Genomic DNA, 25537 nt, shown 5'->3' with positions numbered 1-25537 from the left:
ATCTTGAACTGTTGAGACGTTTTTTGGGGGTAAAATTCCAATTTCTTGGTAGCGAACTTTTTTCTTAACTGTAAAATATGATCATGAAAAAAAAAAAATACAAGTAAAAATAACCTCACAGAAAATTCCTCTCTGTGTGGTTGTAATCTACTGTATATTTTATTACAATTACTGACCAAAAAAAATGCCCTCACAGTCACCAGACCAGACATGTCATGCATCAAAAATAACAATTACAAAGACATAATTGTGATTGTGATTATTGTGTAGACTGTCCAACAAGTGTTTATGCTCAGTCCTATGTATAACATTTTGTTGCGGCTGTAGTTATTTTTAAATTGCTCTATAAAAAAGTTGAGTAAAAATGTGTCCATAACAAAAAAATTTTTTTTCCTTCGGTCGATTGACAAAATTCCAATAACTGATTAATCGGCTGATTAATTATAAATACATATATGATGAATTGAGTAACTTCTTTTTTGCTGCCGTAACACAACAATAAAGATAAAGAATAGATATCAATTATAGGCAGAAAGATTGACTTTATTTATATAGTTTTACAATAGTCCTTTAGTATGTGTTTAACTCTACAAGAGAGAAATTTATATATCTATATATATATCTATATATATATATATATATCTATATCTTTGCCTTATGCGTTTAATGTGTTAATGAGTTTAAGAAAAACTGCAAAAATTGCCCTCTCCCCCCATATTAATAGAGCTAATATGAGCTGATTGAATCGGCCAGCCGTTTAATTGTTCAAGCCCTACTTAAAATGTCCATAGAATTAGACATTAAATCGGGCATTTAACGTGAATTGGGCACTTGGGCCCGCAGCGTAAATCCAGCAGGGGTGACGTTTTGATCGACTGATTGATCACATCCCCAACCAGCAGTCTAAATGAACATTTCAACTTAATGAGCGTTCACAACTCCACCCTCATGGCAATCCATGGCCCACTCACTGGTCATGTGTCTCACAGGGCCTGTCAGAAGCCCAGCGGGCCCGGTTAAGCGGCTTACCCAAACTCATCCATGATCACACAGCCCCCTTTGGGCTTACAGACTCTGGCATTCTGTCAGTGGCTTAAACTCTCCCGATCAATTAATACATAAATGAGCAGCCATCACACACAAACCGGCAGCAGCACAGGAGAGTCTGAGGAAGGAAAGGGAGAATAAATGAATCACTGTTGGATCTCCTCTCGTCGTCGGTTTTAATTGCTGCACAATGTTCGGTGCCAAAGCTGAGAGAAACAGAAGACATGCAAATAGTTGCTATGGCAACATCAACACGAGCGGCTAAGATTCCAAGCAGGGATCAATACAATTTAAACGAGGCGACGTCATGTGAGAAATATGCGGCGGGCAGGATGCAACCTGTGAGAGTTTCCGTCCGTCATGCTAGCCCCGAATGAGGACGTCCGCACACCAGCCAGACATAGAGCCACACTTACACATTCGATCTAATAAGGCTGGGCGAGAATCGAATGCCTAATCGATAACCTCCCTTAATCACACAATTGTCACGACTATATTGTTTGTGTTCTCTTGAAGTCAGCCCATGTTACGAAAACAACGGCCTCCTTTGTGAGTTTAAGGTGCACCGGCAGTCGGGTGACAAGCAGCCACATGCCGACTGCTTGTGTAACATCGCCGCCGCGGTGCACCCACACAGCCGCGGCCCAAGAGAATGTGGGCTGACGTTTAACAGATACAGAAAAAGGCGGAGGGGGAGGGGAGATCCGATCACCAGCGAGGGTCGAGTCGGATTCCCTCCGAGGTTGTCATGGAAGCGGGAGAATGCCGGGGTGTGGAAAATCCCCTTCTCTGATCGGCATCCAACTTGCTGGGTGAGATGAAGACCGGGTGGGAGCGTCCTTGTGTGTACATGCGCGCACGTCCAACGAAACTGCCACATGGCAAACGCACTTCATCTGAACACACAAACGCACAGTGGATGAAACGGCGCGATAAACTCGTGCTGAACCCGTGTCCCGCGCTCTCTGAGCTTCTCCGAGGAGACGACTACAAACACATGAAAGGAGGCAAAAAGTGAGGCGGCATCTGTTTCGCTGACTAGTCTGAGGGCACAAAATTTGGGATGTTCGTAGTTTGCAAAGGACGGCTGAATGAGAGAACAAAAGGGTTGAATGCATGGGCAGCCCGAGGGGAAAACAAACAAACACAAAAATCTGATTTGAATCCATCCAATCCTCTGCTTCGAAAAAAGCAAATGATAGTGACATTATTTTAAATGTTTTTTCTCTGTTTTTTTCCCCCCTTGTGGGATTTCTTTTATTTCTCCTGACACCAAACATGCTTTAAAACTGTATTACAACAACTTATATGAACTTCAACAGTAATAATACTCCCATTTGAGTCAAAAAGGGACCGACCCACTGCTTGGGTCAATTTGACCCAACTTTTTGGGTTGTTCATTTAATGTAAAAAAAATTGGGTGTAATGAATTGGGTTTTGATTTTTAGGCCATATTGTCCAGCCCTAGTTATGCACTTGAACAACAACAACAAAATACATCATAAAATACATTCTTGTTCTTGGCAAGAAGCATGTCTGTTCACCAATATAAATTCTTAAAAAACAGGTCAAAGTCTCCTGCAATTTGGAGTAAGCCGACAAAGTTATTCAATTTTAAGTTCGGCATTCCCCTCTCCATTTACTCAACAGGATTATGGGGATTATGAGGGAACTGGGCTGCTTTGGCGGTGGAGTTTGTGAATGCAAATGATTTTGTTTAAAGCGCTCGAACACTTTGTTTGCCACACAAAACCCTCCGAATGGCTTACTTGTAGGAAAGCCAGAAATCATTGAACATGATGGGGAAAAATTAACTAAAATACCGCACTAAGCAATAAATTAAACCGTCTCCAGAGGGCACGGGGCCGCCGCCCAGCAGCAGTTGGCTCCTCTCCACTTCAAAACCACAGCAAAACTGTGACAAACAGGCCGCAGTGATCGCATCACCTCCATGTCGACCATCACGTGTGCTTCAAGTCCATAAAGAGCACCTTATCACCCCACGTCAGAAAGCCAGCACAAGACCACGAAGGCGAAGGCCACATCCCCCGAGCCAAACTTTAATTACTGCGTAACACCACCCACGCTTTCAGCCGCCCATCACGCTCATATCAAGCGCTCCTCCATGTCGCATGACAGCGTGACTGAGATGAACTCCAAGCACTGCCATCGATTTGACAAACGTAAGACAAATGAGGAAGGAGAGAGAGAGACGGGAGGACTCAAGGTTGAAATTGATATCATTAGTGTGTGTGTGTTCTGTCCAAATACTAGTCGCTTTTGTCAGTAAAACGATTAGAATGAACGGAGATGGCATTTGCAGTCGATTAAACTCCAGAGTGTGTGATGGGGGCCCAATGAATACAATATTGTAGCAGACAGTGCGGAATAATACATATCTACACTCTCTGGACATTTCATTAGGTACACCCTAAAAGGTCTAATACAATAGCAGTACCATTAACTCATTCACTGCCATTGACGGCTATAGACGTCAAAAATTCATTTGAACTATTTCTAATTAGTTTAACATATTTTTTCCACTTTTGTTAACAAGAGTGTGAAAAGCTAGATTTTTTTTATTGTACATTTAGAACAGATATAAAATTTGTGATTAATCGTGAGTTAACTAATGAAGTCATGGGATTAATTACAATAAAAAAAATTTAATCGCCAGACGCCCCTAATTTTTAATAATGTTTTCTTCTTCTTTTTTTTTTTTTATCGCGTCAGGTGATTACAATTTTTAATTGTAATTAATCACATGACTTCAATAATTAACTCAGGATTAATCACACATTTTATATCTATTCTAATTGTTCATTTTTTTTTTTAAATAAGTTTTCATACTTTCTTATTTACAAAAGTGGAAAAAGTCTCAAACGAATTGAAATAGTTCAAATTAATTTTTGACGTCTATAGCCGTCAATGGCAGTGAATGAGTTAATAATGGTTGCTGTTCGCCAGGGGTGTGGCAAGACACCTGGGAACTGTTTTAAACCGTGATAAAGAAAATAGAAAATTGCTTCTTTAATGGATGTTTTATGGACAACTCGCAACACTGTACAATACACAATATGAATCAAATTACTTTAGCAAAGCCTTATTGTAATTGTGCTACTTTTGTGACTCCCAACACTGCTCTTATATAAGCGTGTTTGCGTTTAATGCCTAGTGGTTAGTACACTTCTCTTGCTTTACTACACAAACTGCCTCTTTAAAACCTGCATACGCCTGCAAAACACACACAGAAGCGAGCGGATCACAAATAAATACAAATGTGAACGCGCCGGTCGGACCGCACTTGGCATGCCCGAGGTGACGCAAGCAGAATGCAACGTCGTCAGAAAAGCTGACAAAAGTGCATCCGTGCGCTTTGTTGCGATCGTGAGAGGTGCGAGCAAGTTCAGCCGCGAAACCAATGAGGGGCAGTGTGAATGAGCGCGGACACAAGGGGCGCCTTTCCCATGATGCAGCGCGAGCCTCCGAAATAGAGCAAATAAGGGAAGGCGGGGACCCTGGGGAGGGGGCGGCGGCGAGCTAAGAAAAGAGCTCCTCTGCTCCCGTTTAAATAGGGGCAGGTGCTGGAGGAGGAAGAAGAGGAGGCCAGGGCTAAGACGACCTCGACGGAGGCCGGCCCCAGAACACCTCGCGCCTCATACATCCTAGCTGACTTGGGGCGCCACAATCTGGTTTGGCCGCCACTCAATCCAAAATCAATTTAAAAAAGATAAAACAGACAAGCCCGGGGGATGTTTATTTTTTTAGCGGCCCGCTGTATTTATTAAAATTCATTTGTTCTTTCAAATCCAGTTTATCAGTTAATTAGCAGATTAGTCAATGATTAAAATAATCGTTAGTTGCAGGCTAAATAAATTGTAGTGCAAAATATATATTTTTTCTTGAACGATATAATCCTCAATCTTTATAATTATAATAAAATATTGTTATTTTGATGTGTGGGTTACAATACGGTATACGACTCTGTTGCTACCATGGTAACGCAATAACAGTCACTTTTTTTGCATTACATCATCCTGTGGCTCACACACCAATCTACCCACGCTCAATCCAACAGTTACATTAGTGTAAATCATGTGATGTGGATTTGAGTGCAGAAAAATGTGTGGACATCTTGATAGACATGCAAAGAAACTATTTACAACCAGTCATTTTGTATTCATTATGGCTTGATGAATACAGATAATTCTGTTTCTGAAGGAAATAGCGAGAATTGGAACGTGCTACACTTTTTGCTCTATGTCTAGAATCGGTTTGTGAAAAATGACACCAATGATCCTAATGAAGTGAGCACTCCTTTAACAACGGCTCAGTGCAGGGGCCGATTTATTCTTGTGTGGTGGAGGGCCCTGGGGCCAACTCAAAACCCTGAAAAATCCTAAACACATAATTGCTTGATTGATTGGTTGGAGCGTATTATGAATAATTCCAAAGCAGCCCTTGCATCTTTTGTTTTCTATATGCTGTCCTTAGAGGAAAAAAGTTTGGATGTCTTTTACGTTTGTTTACACTTGGGATTTTTTCTCTCTTCCTTGGCTCTAAATAATAAATACAGCTGAACGTCTTTTTTTAATTAGTTTTTATGTAACTTAATTTGTTTTGGTGAAAAAATGGCACTGAGTGACTTTCTTTCCCCCCCCTAATGTCCAGGGAAGGGAAGCAGAATCCTGAATTTTGGTAGGCAGACAATTCCAGACAGGAGTCAAGTCTGAGTTCAAGTCTAAAACAATTATCTTTAAAGCATCACTTTTATTTTATTTCAAAGAAAAGCATTAATTTTTAATGATGCCTGACACGGTCTGTGCAAATTAACATATTATTTCTCTTTTATTTCAAAGAATATCATATATGCCGCTATGAATGAGCGGCCTCACCTCTAACAGAGGTCCTCATTAGTTGTCGGATGTGACATGAAAAATTTAAAAACTTGTTTTTTTAACCCCCCCCCGGGGAAAACAAATTACTTTAGTCACAACAGTTCAGACAACAAGAAAGCAAGAAACGTATTTTCCTCACACACCCACACGACACTACAGGATAATCACTAAATCGCTAATTCCAAGTCCATTCACAAAATAAAAACAAATAAAAAATTAGAATCCTCTTCACAATATTCTCTAAGTCCTAACCTGTGGCATTTCTTTTAAAAATACACCAGTATGATCTTAGTCGTACACAAAGCAATAAAGTTAATCGTAAAAGTGCCTCAACCATCACGCTTCTCAACTAAATGTCAACTTCAAATAAACATCACTACGGTCTGTGGTTAAGTAAATAAACCCTTGCAGTGACTATTTGGGGAAGCCTTCACCTGAAACTGTGCAATACTGGCGCTAAAGTTAGCTCGTTGCTAGCAGAAAGTGACTGACTTGGCGGCATGTGTACGTTCTTGCTTTGCGGAGTCGTTCGTTAAAAATGCAAGCTAACTGCCAATGTGGGATCTCATTATTGCTTGACAAGTGACAATTGCATTTCGTTTTGTTTTATTTTTTAAACAAACATTAAATTGAAAAAAAGCTAGTATTCTTCCAAAAAAACACGTCCAGACACGACTCAAGCTAGAACTGCCATTGCTCGCAGATACTGTTTAAAAATAATAGTTAACTCAACTCCCCAACCTTGAAAGAAAAAAAACAATCAAACCTAAGCCCTTTTCGGCATGTTTAACCACGTTAAACTGCAAATGAAACCGATACAGCACATACAATTCTCATTCTGCTAAAAATTGCACGTAAGCGTTAAAGAGAATAAGCGATGTTGATTTTACATCATAAAAGTGCATTTTGGGGAATTTGTTTAAATTTGGAGATGGTGAAAAAAAGAAAGTCCATTACATTTTAAATCTTGTGAACCACCTAGAGGGTGATCACATACCCTCGTCTATTTTTAGGAATTCCCGCCAGGAGCAAGACTTCGGCAGCCTATACATGTTTTTTTCTTCAACTCTCATGGTGTGAATTTGTGTCAGTCAGGTATCATGCGATTTCCCAAAAGAGCGCCCTTTGAGCTGACTCATACGTGGCAATTAGCAGCTTGCGCAAGTTGTTGATCGGAAGTTGTCCAGCAGGGGAAGCCTAAGTGTAAGCACGGCACAGTCAAGAGGGAGAGAGTTGATTTCATTGACAAAAGGGGAAAAGGTGGAAGCAAGGCAAGTGTGCGCTGCAACACTATGTTGGCACTGCTGTCATCAGTCATTTCAGAAAGGCACTTCTCGTCAGTTATTTAGTCAGTCAGCCACACTTCTAAATTATTTTATAGCTTTTAGTCTGACTTGCTGACTATAAGGCTCTAGCACATCCGCCAAACTCGTGAAGATAAGTGATTCAGATAATGGATGGACGAATGGACTTCAAACATACTTCCTGCAGAGAGGTTCTTGATTAAGTCTGCATCAATATCAAATGTCACTTCAATCTGAGTAACTCCATGACATGCTTGTAGGGAGTAGTGTTTTTTTTTTTTGGGGGGGATTAAGCCTATATGCATGGGAATATTGTGATTGTCTAAAAGTGTTGCGCCACCCTTTGTGTTCCAGGATCAATTGATTAAAGATTGCCAGGGCAGACTGTTAGCATGTCATTTGCATTCTGCGTTATATGTTAGCATTACGCTAGTAAGCCATTCTTAAAGGCAACGCTCATATACATCACACACACACACACAAGTTTGTTTTACAATCTTTGTGGGGCCATCTCGTTGACATAATGAATTTCCTAGCCCCTTCCCCTAACCATCAAAAATGATTGCCTACCCCTATTCCTTACCCTAACCTCAACCATAACGCAATTCAAATCTAAACTCCAAAACCAGGTCTTGACCCTCAAAAAGAGGTCTAAACATGTGGTGCCCAGCAAAATGGCCCCACATGGACAGGTGGGCCCCACAACTCCGTGAAATCCCAAAATGTTGGCCCCACTATGTAACAAAAACAAGACCACGCACACGCACGTTTGTTTTACAATCTTTGTGCGGCCATCTCATTGACATAATGAATTTCCTAGCCTCTTCCCCTAACCCCAACCATAAAAAATGATTGCCTACCCCTATTCCTTACCCTAACCTCAACCATAACGCAATTCAAACCTAAACTCTAAAACCAGGTCTTGACCCTCAAAAAGAGGTCTAAACATGTGGTGCCCAGCAAAATGGCCCCACATGGACAGGTGGGCCCCACAACTCCGTGAAATCCCGAAATGTTGGCCCCACTATGTAACAAAAACAAGACCGCACACGTGCACACGTTTGTTTTACTATCTTTGTGCGGCCATCTCATTGACATAATGAATTTCCTAGCCCCTTCCCTTAACCCCAACTATCAAAAATGATTGCCTACCCCTATTCCTTACCCTAACCTCAACCATAACGCAATTCAAACCTAAACTCTAAAACCAGGTCTTGACCCTCAAAAAGAGGTCTAAACATGTGGGGCCCAGCAAAATGGCCCCACATGGACAGGTGGGCTTCACAACTCCGTGAAATCCCAAAATGTTGGCCCCACTATGTAACAAAACCAAAACCGCACACACTCACCTACTCCCCTCTGAATCCCCACTGTTTGTGCTACCCCCCTCCCCAGTTTCATTTCTGCCATAAAGGCTTGCTGAGCTGTTTAGCACATTCCTCCGCGGCCACTCTTGTTTATATTCCCCGCCGCTAAGAGACCAGTGCTGATTTACACCCGAGCGGCCCGTCCATTTGAGTACATGTTTCAACTGATCCTGAAATTCCTTTGTCCACCTGCCAATTCGGGGCCATTTCATTGTCTATAAAGTCCAACGACCGTCATGCTTTTTATTTATTACGAGTATTTGTGTGTTTTATGTTTTGTTTCGATGTTTTGTTTGCTTTCGATGAGGTTTTATTATGTTTTGTTTTTGGAAATGCATGGGTTGGTCGGGTCAATTCATCTTGAGGGGGCTGTAGATCCCGAACCGTCGGGCCATTTTTTTTCATTTCTCTAAAGGCAAGAAATCTTGCTGGTGAGGGGTTCAGATACATGTATAAAGGTGGGGGGGGGGGGTGTATGTGTGCGCGCGTGTGCGCAGTACAGTGACAGGCAATGATTAGCTCAACCGGAGGAGGAGGAGGGTGCGTGGGTGGAAGAGTGGAACAGTAGTGGTGGTGATGCTCACAAGTGGATGAAAAGAGCACTCGGACCGCATAAACACAAAAGATAGATACGTGCACTAATCGTGTACTAAGCATGTAAGCATGACCATTCATTAAAATGGAATGAGGCCAGTCGAAGCGTGTTGATTATATTTTTGGAGAAAATGAGTCGACGACGAGGAATATTACAGATCAGATTTCCTCCCGAGTGACGGACGAGAATAAAAAAAGCCTTGGTTGGGTGTGTAGGTGGATGAGCCTGCTGTGTTTACCGACATTTATGGAAATAACTTCATATGCTTAAGCACCCTCAAATTATAGGGATAACAACAGTGGCAAAATATGGTTAAAATCATGCAGCCAATGTCTTCTTCAATCTTCGTCGCTGGAGGGACACATAAAATTACTAAATGTGATGCTAGTCACTTAGTTTTTAATGAATATAATCAGAGGGATCCGCAAAGTAGCTTGAAGAGTAACTTGGTTGCAATTCCCTCGCTTCGCCACCCGGTTGTCATGGAAATGAAACAGACACCTTCTATGAAGACACCTGCCAAAGTAAAAAAATTAATAAAAATTGTACTCTGAACCACTGATTCCAGTAATCCCTCATTTATTGCAGAGGTTCTGTTGCAGACCGCCCCAAAACAGAAAAAAAAAAGTGAAATAGTAACTACTTGGTTGAGTGGCATGGAAGTGGACATGTGACAAGCTGCTCCCTAGCATTAGCTATAGCATTAGTCAGTGTGGCGGCGTCAATTGAGGCTATCGGCAGGTGTGCTGAGATTGAACTTTTGATTCGTGTTTTTTTTTTAACATTTTCTCAACGTGATTGAAAGAGCACAAGTGCCCGTTTCCATCCTGCCTCTCTCTAAATCACCTGTTGTGGATTACAATTCATTCTATTTTGTGGTGATAAGCTATATTTAATTAGCTATCTATGTATACCTGACCAGAGATGTGCAGTTAGATAACTATGCCTTTTACTGTACACACACACACCAAAAAAAAAGAAGAAAGAACTGAACCCACAATAAGGGAACCGCCATATAAGATTGTATTCAGTGAACCTAACGTGAGTTATGATTTCAACCCCAAACCTCAGAACTGAAAGGCAGACGTGCTAACCACCGGGCAACGGTGCCGCGGCATACGGCGCGTATCTTCTTATTTACTGCTCAGCCCAAACAGGTCGAACAGGAAAGAAAATATGGGTTGGACCGCAGCATTGCATTACGATATCAAGCTCGAGGCGGGAACCCGCAGTGGCTGCAAGATAAAACATACATCTCCTTCCCTCTGGGCACACTGCGCAGAGCTTTGGAACAAAACACAAAAAGTGCAGTGATTCAATTTTTGGGAGTCGTTGGAAACCGAGATGAAGATGAGTCTTTTGTCCAGGAGAATGAGTCATTGCGACTATCCTGTTCCTTAGCACAGCTTCCCTTCAGGCAGCATTTCAGAATCACTTTTCACTCCTCTCATGCACACCTCCCAACGCTTGCATTACACAGCACTGAATAAAGTATCTGCAAGTCCGATCACGCGCACGCTGCTGGTTTTTACATGAGCCCGGCGTGTGTGTGCAAGGCACGGTTTGACACGGAAAATCACGAGCAGGCTAGAAAGGTAACTCTTTGCTGAATAAAATATCCAGAGAGCAATCTTACGTTGCATCCCCAGCAACAACAACAACAACAACAAAACGGGGGGAACACTGCGCACATCAATGAGAGATTCCTTTCAAACGGGTGGAACACGGCAAACGCGGCAGTCGCTCCGGAAGGGAGCAAGTGTCGTCCGTGCTGCGGACCTCAAACTCAAGCCTCTAATTGACACAGAATTTTTTCCCAGAAAATAGCTGAATTGGAAGAGTTGGGAAAGGGACTTTTAGCAACAATAACATGCTTTGTGGATGTAATGTTTCATTTGTTTCTGTTAGAATGAATAAGGAAACACCCACTAGCAACATAACCCATATTTCACTCCGTTTGCTACCTAGCAACACCAAAGAGCTGTTGGGACGTGTGAGTCTGTTCAACACTTTATACAGCACTGGCAACTGTTGAATTTGTATATATATATTTTTTTTAAAGAAGCTCAAATTGCATTTTAGTGAGTAAAGCATTTAGGTAGTACAGCAGTGTACACACATATGATATTCAGGGCAAATGTGATCCTCCTCACCCACTTCCCAATCAAAAAAGGCCCAATGGTTAGATGCCTCTGAAAGATTTCTGGTTGTGTGTGGTTAAAAGTGATTTTTTCAAAAGCCCCCGGGGGCAAGCAAAGCCCGGTGGGCTGCCAGGCTAATAAAACGCTGGTGCAAAGCCTGGATAATAACAACAACGTCTAAACAATTATCCTGTGGTGTGGTGTGTATTAAATGATTTTTTTTTGTAGGGGGAAAACGAAGAATACACACTGGAAGTTGCATTAAGTCAGACTCATAATAGAGGCTATGAATTACATACTAAACAAAAACAGGACTGGAGTGGCATAAAATCATGGTTCGACTGCATGCTTCAGAAGCATGCAGCAATTTGTCTTGAATTAGACCACCAAAAATGGTGATTTGTGCATTAAAAGGACTGCCTAGCACCCATATTGTGTAACTGTTAAAAACGGACGCAAATGACTTGGCGGATGTATGATTTGAGTCACTCACCCAAATCTTTGGATCCTTGACTCTCGCTGGCCAGCTCGCCCATTCTCACCAGAGCGTCGAAGTAGCCTTTTGCAGCAAATGTCACATCTGTACAAAAGAGGGAAAGCAGTGTGAGTGCTTCGTGAGTTCAAAACAACAAGAGCCATTTTTGCTAAATTTCCTTCCTCTCAGCTTGCCGTCGGCAAGAAAAACAACTGAACTGATGCCGCTGTTTGATTGTTCCCATCTTGTTTGCATTCAGCATCTCTGATTGCGATTTGATCATTATTTCCCGGCATGTTGTTTTTGCACTTGCAGAGGCCTAAAAGACAATTTGCGGTTTCTTCTGAGAATGAAACTATAATTACAATGGGAAATGGATTTATCATGCACAAATGTTGCATCGTGGTTGCTACATACATACATATAAGTTAGTTCAACAATCTTTGGCTATAAGAAATGTCGGCAGCACCAAGCGCAACTAAATGATTAACTGCATGTTTTAGATGTTTCCACCTACCAACACACCTGATGCTAAAGATCAGGATCGTTATCAGGCATGCTGATGAGCTGATTATATGATTCAGGTATGCTAGTGGGCGGGAACATCTAAAACCTGCAGGATTTCGGACCTCAAGGACCGGAATTGGTGAACCCTGAGTACTGACAATCCCGAGCCCTGCTACTTGCGTAGCTGGTATATCTGGTTGCTGCACTTTTTTTTTTTTTTAAGTTTATTTATTTATTTTGATTACATTTTATTGAAAAGTACACGGGTGGTGGCCAGTTTACTTGGGTGGCCCGCCAAAGTATTAACATGGAATGGGAAAAACTGATATTTCCGCAATACAACGCAATGCAAATGCTTCCATATTGCTTTTGCCTGTGATTAGCACACAAACCGCGTAGTAGTCATCACATTTTATGCTAATTGACAAACACAGGGTGGAGCTATCGATTGCTACGTTCATTTCTTGTGCTAACCACTTGGTATGAAAGTTAAACGTTTTTAAAAGGAATTTTATTTTCTCTATTGTGACTAGTGTCATTTATTGGAGTCCCTCTGTTTGGTCCATTTCACAAGACCTGAGTAAAGATGTATGCTAGCTTTTCATGCTAACCAGCTAGCCAGAGACTTCCTACTATGAGACTATGAGAGATCACTACGTTAACTTGTCCATCTGTGATGTGTGACTATGGGGTAGATGCCACGGACTTCCGGTTTCACACATCAGCTGGCTGCATTCCAACATGAAATGATGTGTATTATGAGTGAAGAGATGTTTGACTATTTAATTTGTACGACATCTACAAAACACTGCATGTACGGTTACAGCTTCTATGCTGGCGACAATTTTGACTCTGGATCGAATTATTAGCCCGCACGTCCTGACTTTGGACAGGATCTTCCTTCTTTGAATTATCATGTCCATCCGTAGCTGTGGTGCATTGCAGCTAAAGCACATTGCAATCCGACCACACAGCTGTTCCCAACTCAGAGTCAGCGCTTTCCGCTTGATAACGTTTTGTTTTGACATCTGTGATTGCACCTTTTTCTTGAATGAGCCAAGACCTCATGCATGCTTGCTGATATGAATGAGTGCAGGCTAGAGGCTGCATGGGAAATGTACTCAATAAGTGCCTGGTGGCATGTGGTAAAAGCTGGCCAGTGAGTCCAGAAAGGACCTGTATGATTTGAATTTATTTTCTCCGGAGGTTTGTTTGTTTGCTTGTTTTCCCCCACCGGCCCGTAAAATTAACCTCCATTTTGTTGAATATTTTCTGGCCTTGACTCAGAGGTGATAAGCAGAAGGAGTGCATGCAGCCTTACAGAGTCTTATCCGCTGGCTGTTTGGCTGACAGATGCACGGCCAATCAGAACAGTTCTGGTGTAAGCACTTGGAAAATAATTCCATCGGCCTGAGTGACATTTTGCATACTTTTGCCTGCAGACAGCTGCGAGGTGAGTGACAGTTTTCTAACTCGCTTAGAGGTAGTTCTCCATCCCTTTACTTTTTTTTTTACTTTTTTCTATGGCGTTTGGAACTGCATGGAATAAATCCACTGTAAAAGGCTTGGTTCACTGGTGAAATGCTTAACATCTTTGGTTCTGGAAAGACTTCGGTGTTACAGATGCCATATCCTAAATTTGAGTAAAGACATCCACCATGACACATAGTGGTATCTGTTACAGGTGATAGAAAAAATGATGCAGTGTTTATTTAGTCATAGCCAGGCTTGGGGAATAACGGAATACATGTACCGCCGTTACGTAATCAGTTTGCAAAAAAAAGTGACTGTATTGCATAACAGTTACAGGAAAAAACATGTAATCAGATTACAGTTACATTTATTAAAAATAGGGATTACTGTGAGGGATTACAATTTATACGATGAGAGTGCGAAAGAGGGCGAGAGAGAGTGCAAAAGAGGGTGAGTGAGAGAGAGTGAGGGCGAGAGTGAGAGAGAGAAGGACAGAGCGAGAGAGAGCGCGTGCACGCCCGCGCGAGTCGGACCGTTGCTACATGTTGGGGAGGTGGGAACGAACAACTGACTAGTCGTGTCCTCCACACGTGGGCAGTTTGAAAAAGCTTCATGGACGGAAGGAGGAAATGGCGACCGGTATTCACTGGAACTTACTCGGAGCGAAAGTTTGAGCTGAGAGTCCAGCGGCATGCTACGCGCTGTAACTTCTTGCTAGCTAGCCCGCTAGCCTACAAGCATAATGTGAGTTACACCGTCCAAACAAATCTTCCTCCCACCAATTCTCTATTTAAACATCATGCACAACATATACACGGCTAAACTTGTGACTGGGATCAAAGTTCATTTTGCAGTTGATGTCACGCATCGTCATCCTCATTAGACGACTATCTATCTATCTATGAGGTGTGGTTGCTTCCATGACAGTTTGAAAACAGCATATGGATTTCAATCAATCAATCAATAGCCTACATGCTTTTTAATTACTCAAGGATTTTTACTATTTGTAGGCTGCCCGTGTCCCTATCACCCGCAAATAACAGGGGCACATTGTATAGAATATATATTGTGGTGATATTTGTTTTAATTTTGTCTTCATGAGCATACTCAATATTGGAGTAATCCAAATGTAATCCAGTTACATTACTTTAATATTATGGTACTTGGATTACATTACTAACTACATTTTTTAGCAGGTAACTTGTAACTGTAATGGATTACATTTTAAAAGTAACCCTCCCAACCCTGGTCATAGCATAATTGGGGAACAGCATCTATTTGAGTGGAGGCCACTATTTGGTGAGATATGGTTAAGATTAAATGATTATGTCTCTTCATTCATAACAGTGAGCGTGTGACGAGAGGAGACTTTTTTTTTTTTATCCCTCACCGTAAGAGCACCTTCAGTTAGTCTGCCTCGACTGTGAGAGGGGCCAGTGAATGGAACTCACTGCCAGATCAGATAGTTAACAACATTAAAAGGTTTTTACTAAACATTTGAAAAAGTGGCTTGTTGATTCATATACTTACTTGTCAACACTAAAAGACAATAAATCCGTTGTGTACACGTGTACTTGTAATGTACTGTGTTGTTTTGATTCTTAACAGCAAAGTTGTGTTGTCTTCTTAGTGTGTCAGGACCTGTTTAGTCCAATTGTATGTTTTTACTAATTGTGTGTCTATGCTCTACTTATATTTTTGTATTTTATTGCTTTTTTAACATGGCCATGGGACTACAGATGGAAAATAGACTTCTGGCTAGTGTTGCACGGGATACCGGTACCAGTACAGTACCTTGATGTTTTGTAGGGGTGTGAATTGCCTAGTACCTGGCGATTTGATTCGTATCACGATTCGATACAGATTAATCCCGATGCGAATCTATAAATTGATAATTGCGATTTTTTTAAAACTCAAATTTAGACAATACTAATCAGTAAACTTGTACACTGTAAGATTTGTATGAAAATGTATTTATTTATCTGAAAATTCAGGCTGATAACTGAGCCACTGCCTTTAACAAACAGGTTGCAGTCTGTTTCATGTTTGAACAGCACTGAAATAAAATATTAAGGCTTAATGTTCCATTAATATAACATTCTTCCATGCTTAATGTGTGAATCCTAACCCCAAGTGAGACGTTTTGTTAAATATTCCCATAAAAAAATTACGTTTAAAAATCGATTCGAGAATTGCGAGCTGTAATATCGCAATATATTGCCGAATCGATTTTTTCTAACACCCCTAATGTTTTGGCTTCAAAAACAGCTCGGTATCAATTTTTTAACACCGGTACTTCAAAAAATAAATACGAGACAGCCCGCCAACTCTATTTTAAAGGCGGGTACACATACACGCATGGCCACCTGTCTACCGATGTGCGGAAAAACGCCTTAAATGGCACGCCTCTTTCGGAATGTGTGTGAGAGGGCTCAAGAAGATGGCTTGACGCACTGAACACTGAAGCGCTCACTGTCCGTGCACTCCTCGTTGAGAAGTATGACGCGCAAAGTGTCATATGGAATCTTTTCTTCCATGGCTGACAGCCACGGCAAGCCAACCATCATGACGTTTTGTAACAAGAGCAAATGTTTTTTCACGGAGAAGCAGAAAAAAAAAAGCAACACTCACTCCTGAACCTGCAGTGGACTCAAGGTGCGTTCAATGAACAGGCACACTGTAGGAAATCACATTTATGCATAGAAAAAGCCCAGATGACTAACGATGACTAAGGTTGTGACGCATTTTTTGACACATCCCTTAAAAAATAAGTTAAGCGTGAATTATTTTGTTCCCAGTTTGTAGTATTTGATGACGCATTCAACTAATTGGGAATTGGAGAAGAGCAGAGACATGCACGCACACTCAAGCAACATTACATTGAGTCATGGGAGGAGTGCCACAGTATTACTAATATTTAAAACTGATAACAACAAATGCAGTCAAATACAGTAATACAAGAATATGGCATGCAATATGAAAGCACATACAGTATATACAGTATTTACATAAATTAACATGTATATATCCTAATATTTTGAATCAATAAAAAGTAAAAATAATGTTGCTGCTTTTGTTGATGTTTCAGATTTTTGTCGAGGTACTGTTTCAGTACCGGTATCGAGGTATTTTATACAGGTATAGTACCGAAGTCAAAATTGACTTCTGGCTAATTCTGACTTTTTTAACTCGGGAATTTTTATGTGTTTCATTAAATTTCACTGTACCATTTGAAATAAATCTAATTCAAATTCAATTCATTAAGACCACATACTGCATGTGCTGTTATGTGTGCAGCGAATGTAGATGACAACTAAAGCGTAAATAAGCTGGATCTACTGCATGAAGCTACTTTATTGCTGACAAATGCAGTGTGTGTGTGTGTGTGTGCGTGCGTGCGTGCGTGCGTGTGTGTGTGTGTGTCGTTCACAAAGACAGATGGAGGGGATTACTTCAAGTTTAAATTGCAGGAATGCATAACAATGGATCTTCCCGCAAAGCCACCCCCCAAGAGGTGTGTTGACTCCATCAAAAACCTAAAGGAACCACTATAAACTCATTTCAACACACACTGGTCAGTGGTCACACACTATAGTCAGCTGCATTGTCAGTTGAAGTCTAAAAACCCCTTTGATTGCGCCAAGGCAAGCAATCTACTTAAATGATGTTGTCATTAGGCGGAAACACCAACGGCCAAATATGGTCAATTTGATATTTTCTCAAAAATGTATAGTATTTGTCAGTCTCCACGCTAGTATTTTTTAATCTGTACAAAATGTGTAAATTGCTGAACATAGTTTGTGAACAAATCTATTCACGTAAAGACATGTAAATTGTCTGAAAAGTGTTGTAAAACTCTCCTCTTCCTGACTCACACTCGGGCCATTGTACCGTGCCCAAGTAGATACAGTAGTAGATGGCAGCAGCAAAGGGCTCACGTTGGTCTGACGATGAAGTGCATTCCCCCTATGATGATGTCTTCTTCGTGATGACGTATATTTTGGAGGCAACTGGGCTCGGGCACGGTTTTGTTCACAGCAATCCGACGACGCCTACCACCTGTGGTGTCGGCACAGACGTTGGCACGTCGCGTAGAAAAATGACGTAAATACACACCGCACCGACACAAACTATTACGTACCTTCAGCGCATGCGCGAGAAGAACCTCTTGACGGGGGTGGGATATAAAAACGTAAACAACTCATACTCGTGTTGACAGCGGTGCTGGGGTAAACACTGCGGCCAACAAACTGCTAGAGCAAGCTTCGTCCCCTTCTCGTTCCCGACCGCATAGATATACTCCGCTGTGGCGTATCGTGGACCCTGCCGACTCCTGGCTGCTACCTATCGTCGGTTCACTTGAAAAGCTTCGGCCGTGCTGCCCCCTGCGTTTTGTACGCGGTGCCGACCTCCAGCTTCTGAAGGAGCTTCCTCGAGGCCGCCGGGCACAAGGGCCATGCACCCCCGCTGCTCCCACAAGGTTTGCGCTGTTAAATGCGCGGTTATTGACAAACAAAACGTTTATTTTGAGTGAGTTTTTCCTTTCCAACAACTTGGATTTCCTGTGCCTGACGGAGACCTGGACTGTCGCTGGTGAGTCCACCGCTATGATTGAATTACTACCGCCTGGCTGTGCTTATCGCTCCGAGGACGTCGGGCCGAGGTGGAGGAACAGCAACTATTTTTAAAAGCAAAAACGATGTCTACTTACCACATCGTTCACAGCTTTGAAGCCACCTTCATTGAAGTCGGCCAAACTGTCACTGTGTCATTTACCGACCTCCAAAATACAATAAGGACTTTTTAAACGACTTTGCAAATCTTCTTGCCGAAATCCTGCTGAAATATAATCATATCCTCTTTATGGGGGACTTTAATATTCACGTATGCTGTCCTGAAAAACCATCAAATTGAGTTCAGTACGGTTTTGTTGATTCGTATTATGGCATCAAGCAAGGTATTTTTGTCCCCCATTTTTTGAAAAGTAGTCATCATGGAGGTGAGTGGATTCGGCAACAATGTGTAAAACAATGAATGACATTCTGTTAGCCATTTGACCGAAAATGCTCTTCTACCGATGTGAGGCATGACTCAACAATGCAAACTAGGCTAGCCACATGCCCATTACATTTATACAGGTCCACTTTTTTTTTTGATGGACTGTGAGGGTGAGATCTTGATATTGATATTACTTTTCACCATGCTCGGATTTATCAACAGTAACTTAGCAAGAGGCATGGTCAGTTCCAGTAGTGGCACCATATGGACAAGGGGCCGGCCCCTCACCCATCCTGTTGCCCCCCCCCGCAAACGAGAGCCTCTTGGGCCCCCCTCGGATCGGGCAAATCTTACAAAATGGGTACTTAATAACAGTCTGTCTCCATCCTCCCACTGTATCCTGGATTAGTTATCACGTGTCAAGCGGGTGGGGGATGAAACATAAGATAGCGCACGAGAAGAGCAGGGCGCCGAGAGCGATTTGGTAAGGCTTTTATTCGAGGGTGGCGAGTTTGGATAAATCGCAGTCGGCAAATTAACAAACAGACGACAGCACGACCACGCGCTCGCCTTTATTAATTTGTCTACCCACAGCGAACTGTCATCACTTCACATTAGAGGCCCTTTTATGTTCCTCTTAATACACCTCCTTTACAGCAAAGAGAGAGAGAGAGAAAAAAAGCTGCTTACTCGGTGGCAAGGCCTGCCCATTGGCAGGAGGATAAATACTGTCCTTTTATAGTCAGACAAAAAAAGGCGAAAGGAGGTAGATCTATAGTGAAAAAAAATCTGCATTGGCAGAGCGCCTGAACCTGAAGGAGAGAAATAAATGGACTTACTGGCAAGGGCCTTCTCGTAGGTCTTCCCCATGGCAACAAAGTTCCGTAAGCAGGGGTTGAACTGCTCCATGATTGTCTGAAAGAGACAAAAAGAAGACAAGGCTGAAGGCTGCACAGGGAAGGTTTCTCGAGCAAAACAAAATGCTTCGGAGGCGTGAATGCTAATGAACGTGCCCGCCTTTCAAGTGTGAAATTATCTGCCTGTCATTTTGTGCTTCCGTCTCACTGTTATGCAACAACAATGACAAATGTGGATATAAAAAGTCTACACACCCCTGTTCAAATGTGTGAACAAATCTGATCATGTGGTTGCACAAGTGTGCACACCCTATTATAACTGCAGTGTGGCTGTGTAAAGCGCCTCTAAATAACCCAAAACAAATTCCGGCTGTTCTTGTAGGCATTTCATGACATTTCTTTGCTAGAAGCTTGAAGGTTTTGTGTGAATCCTAAATTATTTCAAGCGGTTCATAATTCCTTGTACTTTGCCCAAGGCCACAGTTCGAGATGAAGATAAACAGCCCAAAAGCAAAACACTTGCCTCCACCATGGTTCACTGTTGGCATAATGGCCATTTAGTAATTACGGCCAAAAAGTTGAACCTTGCTTTTACTGGACTAGAACTACAATCTCCCAAACAAAAGATGACTGACCGGGTTTACCAGTTCTAGGTCACATTAATGGCAGAGAAAGTTTGAAAAGTATTCATCTTGGTCTTATTTTTTATGTGACGGGGAGGGGGCAAACTTTTTATAGTCACGAACCAAACTGCTCCTAGAATGATGACCAGTTAGGCTGGACAAAGTTCCAGAACCACATTTGAGAATACACTGTCTGAAATACCTCAGATAAGCAGAGCTGCATTGAGTTCCAGGGACTGCAGTTTGAGAAGAAGTGATTTCAAGACGACGGACACACCGGCTCATTATACAGAAGGAATCCCTCAAGCTTCACAATGTCCTAAATGTCTCATCACTAAGCAGATTGGATCACATATTGGAGCGCACGCTCTTAAAATGCAGCGTGTGCGCTGCGCGTCTTGACATCTGGTACCTTTTCCCGTTTCCTTGTGCACTTCCTCCAATTAGCCGCTCTCTGCTCGGCCTAGCCAGGAAGAGCCGCGGGGACGGCGACGCAGCTATAGCACACTGCAGTAAGCAAACCTACACCAACCCTTGATGAATTCCAACTGTCAAACAGGCAGCTCATCCTGACAATCACAATGTCTCTTTTCTTCATTTTAATGAGGAGGCTCATGAGCCAAGACATGCGACATCGTGTTACCGAAAATCATCTTGAAATGAATGGAGGGGCCATTACTTCCTTCCAGCCTCCCAAAAACAAAACAAACAAAAATGTTTGGAATGTGTTTGAAGTAGGTGAACGATCACTATATGTAACTGTACTTCAGAAAACCCCCCCACAGTAATGACAAATATAGAATGTAAAGAACAGTTTTTGTCGGACCTCGTCACAATAAAAGTGTCTTGACAGCTGAAATGTGCAATTTGTTGACAATTCTGTTCCACCATGACAGCGATAAATTAAAGATAGGCCTACCGGTAAGGTAAGTCAGAGCGACACACTCGCCTAGTGTAATTAATAGCGACAACAATTGTATTTGTCTTATTTCACGAGTGCTAAACAGGTGAAAAGTGTTGAAAGAAAATCACACTCATTGAAGGAAGCGGAAGGAGTCGAGGTCTGTCGGGAGCACCGAATGAATTCAAGTGAGAGAAACGGTGCACAGTTATATAACATTTGTATGTGAATGATCCAAGCCTAGTGTTGGGCAGTTGTCTGACATAAATCAATCATTAAACATGTCTTTAAATGTGTTGAATTATAAACTGAAGATATCACCATACTCTCTCAATTGGAAGTGTACAAAAGTTTTTCAGAAAGAACAAGTAGAAATTGATGATTTTGAAGAGGATCTTATCTTGCAAAATCATTTTCTGTCTAGTGACTTCTGTCAACCTGCCTGTTTGCAGTTTTCAATTTTTTTGTGCCGTTTGTGCCGTTTCTAAATAGGAAAGCAGTGCAGTATCTGGTGTCAAGGAAGTGAATACATCTCGACTAAGACGAAATGTCGGGGAAGAGTAACTGAGATGTTGCAAGTAACGGCAAGTCTCCGCCGCATGTGTATCAACAGTAATCCATTTATTTTTAAGGGTTATGACATGAGTTTGAAAGGATGTTTCGCAATCAAAATTTGTGGTATATTTACAATTTCAATGGTAAGTACAGAATAGGCAATTAACAACATGAGGGGTGTCAATTATGGTTTTTGCTGTCAAGGTGCATTGGTGACTGTGCTAATATGTTACATTTATTACATACAGCAAGACAACATGTAGCAGCACTGAACAAAACTAAAATGACTGTCAAAAATTCATATGCGCAGGGTGCGTTTTCTTCAAAGGCTACTGCCGCTGCTGTTGTGTTCAGGTGCACGGCCCAAAAATCACTGGCTCATTCGCAAAGTGTTAAAGATAATTACAAGAAGCTTTGTCAGCGCCGCTCTTCTTCTTCCCTCCAAGACGGAAAGAACCAGACTTCACCCTAAGAGCTGTCGGGCAATTGTCTCTTTTCTCGTTTTTTTTTAAATGTAAAATAACAATTATTAAGGATGTAAAAAAGGCTGAGGATTCAGTTTGAAGACGAACAAAGAACGTGAACATTTAAGTGTCATGTCACACGAACCCAGCCATGCCACTCACTGCAAAAGCAAAAGCAAAAGCAAACTGAATTCAAGAATGAAATTAAAAAGCTGTGAGCGACGACCAACAGGCACCTCAGCTCCATATTTCATGGCCACCCTTTGAAATGATCGTTAACCTCTTAGGCCTCAGTTACAGAATTTTCGACAAAATACCACCTATAAAAATACATTGCTCTCCAAACGACACCAGAATGACAAACATTAAAAGGCTTTAGCCCCAAAAATGACACAAAGGGTTTATTCATAAAAAGTATATTTGATATTGTTGTAAGCCATGGAAACATTCTGAATGGCTTAAACGAGCACTAAGCTTAAAATGTATTGCTCATAAACTGTAACTAAATAATTGAAGAATAACACAAATATTGAAAGTTAACGACAACCGACTTGAACTGTACCTACCGAGGCAGTGATTCTTTCACGTACCACAAAGGGGAAACCTCAAAATTCTTCCACTGACATTGCTGACAGTCTTCTTTTGAAGATTTAATTAGACAAAATGAATAAGGTTCCACCTGCCGTGTTTATAAGACAGGGAGAAAAATCATCCAGAAAATCATCACAAGGAGCCAAAAATAGCGCCCTGAGACCAACATTGAGCTGGTCAATGTTGATGACAGTGTTTACTTTGTTTATTAAAACAAAAACAGCACTTTTTCCATATAAGAAGGCCGACAATGTTATTTTCTTTGTAATCTGTAATTTTATTGATTGCCAGTAAGTTCTAAATAATAATTGCACATCGTTTTGATATTTAGATTGTGCTTTTTAAATGACAAAGAAAGAAAGAAAAAAGAAACTCATTGATATCATTATCACATAATGGCATAAGTATCGAGATATGGAATTGTGTTTATGTCGCACAGCCCTAGTGGCCTCCATCTTGTTTGCACTCATCCACCTGTTATGTAACTGTTCTAAACTAGCCTAGCCATTAGCATGTAAACAAGTCGAATTGAGGCAGAAGAAGAAACATACGAAGGTGTCCCCGCGCTCCTGTCGACTTTACCGAGATAAAAAAGACCTCCCTCAGGACCTCACTAAGGGAAATACTCCTAAACGACGCTGCGCTCTACTTCATTCTAATGTGAGGTGACTGATGAAGAAGTTGTGTGCGCGTGTGTGTGTGCGTAGTCGTGCAGACGCCCACACGCGTACAAACCTTTTCTAATAACAAGTGGTGGCGTTTCAAAGCAGTGGGAGGATTGCATAACACGGCATCATTACGGCACACTCCCCCACTGAAGAAGCCAAAAGGTAGCCGACACTTGCCTGGACGACTTTAACTCAATCATGCACATAAGCATCTCTCGTAACAATCACGCTCACACATTAAACTACCCCCCCCCCCTGCACACACAAGAAAGAGAAAGAGAGATACACACACTATCACACTGACCCACCACTACAGAAAACACACAGGCGAGCCATATGCACGCAAGTCACGATGCATTTTCGAAGGAAATGAGACGACGCCAGAGGGGAAGCGGGAGGTAGTTTCTTCCGTCATCCAGGCTAAATTTGTCATCCCAGTTCTCTTGTGCTACATTGTTAGCCTAATTGTGGCGGCTAATTGGGAAATGGGGCCACAGAGAGAGAGAAAGAGACCAAAGTGATGCAAAAGATGCAGAATAAAAGCATTCCTCCCTACTCACAACGGTGAAGAGGATCTAAAAGCAATCAGCAAAAATTGGGGAGGAGAGAATCTTCACAAGACAAAACATAGCCTAGCATAACCGTAGCCATCGTCACTAAGCGTTACTGTAACTGCCATTGCCCGTCAAATGAAGAAAAAAGCCAAAGAAAATGACAAAAGAATAGAAAAACACAAGAGATTGATGCCCCTCCAGAGGTTTAGAATTGTTGACAGATGCCCCAAGAAGGCACCAATCAATACTTTTCTAGTTAGACAAGGCTTTGGCCCATCTAATCGAATCTTCTTCTCTCACTTCAACATAGTTCCCTTGCCACCGAGATGGCGGCAAAGCACTACTTTCAATTCAGACACAACTGTAGCCTATCCAACTGAATCTCTTCCCCTCACTTCAACACAGTTTCTTGGCACCAGGAGACCTCAATTGTGCTTGACTGAGCACAAAATCAGCCAATTAAAAATGCGTCCAACACCCATTTGCAGTGGCATTTTAGAAGTTTGCAGACTTCAAAACAACATCAGAAAGATAAACACCATTTATCACTCAGTCAGCGCCAACCTCCGTTTGCTGGAACTGAAATTAGGTCATCGCGCGTTGAACGTATGCCCATTCAAAACACGGGATGCTAATCAGTCGAACCTTCTAGGTGCTTATGTGTCACAGAACACGCATGGTAATCACATGCAAAATGGGGCACAAACACCAGTTGACAGCAACCGGTGGCAATCATCGCGTCCAATCAGACGCCAGCGTGCCCTCATCTGTTCCTTCTTGCCACTTCCGTCCCAGCGCCGTCAACACCCCCAACCCAACCCTGATCCCCCCAGTCTCCTGCCAAAATGCCGTGGATCACATGCACCAGAAAATAGATTGACCTCATTGTGCGACTCCATGTAAGTTTTAAAGTTGCCACTCTTACAGACCTTTTTAGAATATTTGTTCTTTGGTTTGCTGTGTTTGGGGTTATAGAGCCTAAAATGTGTCGTTTTTTTTATTTCAATTTCCTTAAAAAAAAAAAAAAATAAATGAAAATAACTCTAAATAAGCCAGCAGAACCTGTGAGTACAGGATTTTTTTTTTAAGGGGAATCTAAAAAAAATACATTCACTGCCATTGACTGCTATAGACCTAAAAAATTCATTTAAACTATTTCTATTAGTTTAACATTTTTTCCCACTTTTGTTAACAAGAGTATGAAAACCTAGTTTTTTTTTTAAATATTGTATTAGAATAGATATAACATTTGTGATTAATCGTGAGTTAACTAGTGAAGTCATGCGATTAATTACGATTAAAAATAGTCCTTGGCCTGACGCCCCCTCATTTTTAATAATCTTTTCTTTAAAAAAAAAAAATAGTATTTTTTTTTTAATAAACGGGGGAAAAAAAGAAAAGATTATTAAAAAATTAGGGACATCAGGCGATTAAAATTTGTAATCGTAATTATTCGCATGACTTCCCTCGTTAACTCACGATTAATCACAAATTTTAGATCTGTTCTAAATGTGCAAAA

General features: G+C 41.6%; 1 protein-coding gene across 6 annotated transcripts in view; it reads right to left on the bottom strand.

Annotated features, from left to right (window-relative positions):
• LOC147181457 (BAR/IMD domain-containing adapter protein 2-like) overlaps positions 1–25537 on the bottom strand; it is a 73967-nt gene that overhangs the window by 33548 nt on the left and 14882 nt on the right. For all 6 annotated transcript variants that reach the window (XM_086088242.1, XM_086088286.1, XM_086088276.1 and 3 more), the window contains 2 exons: positions 19645–19720; positions 11846–11932 (listed from right to left, as the gene is read on the bottom strand). In XM_086088242.1, coding sequence (XP_085944368.1) covers positions 11846–11932; positions 19645–19720 — 163 coding nt within the window. The remainder of the gene's footprint in view (positions 1–11845; positions 11933–19644; positions 19721–25537) is intronic.

Source organism: Leptonotus elevatus, chromosome 1 (assembly GCF_054856555.1).
Source record: "Leptonotus elevatus isolate MCC_2025b chromosome 1, RoL_Lele_1.0, whole genome shotgun sequence".
NCBI classification, from domain to species: Eukaryota; Metazoa; Chordata; class Actinopteri; order Syngnathiformes; family Syngnathidae; genus Leptonotus; species Leptonotus elevatus.
Note: the sequence above shows the minus strand (reverse complement) of the source record. Positions and strands in the feature narration are given on the sequence as shown.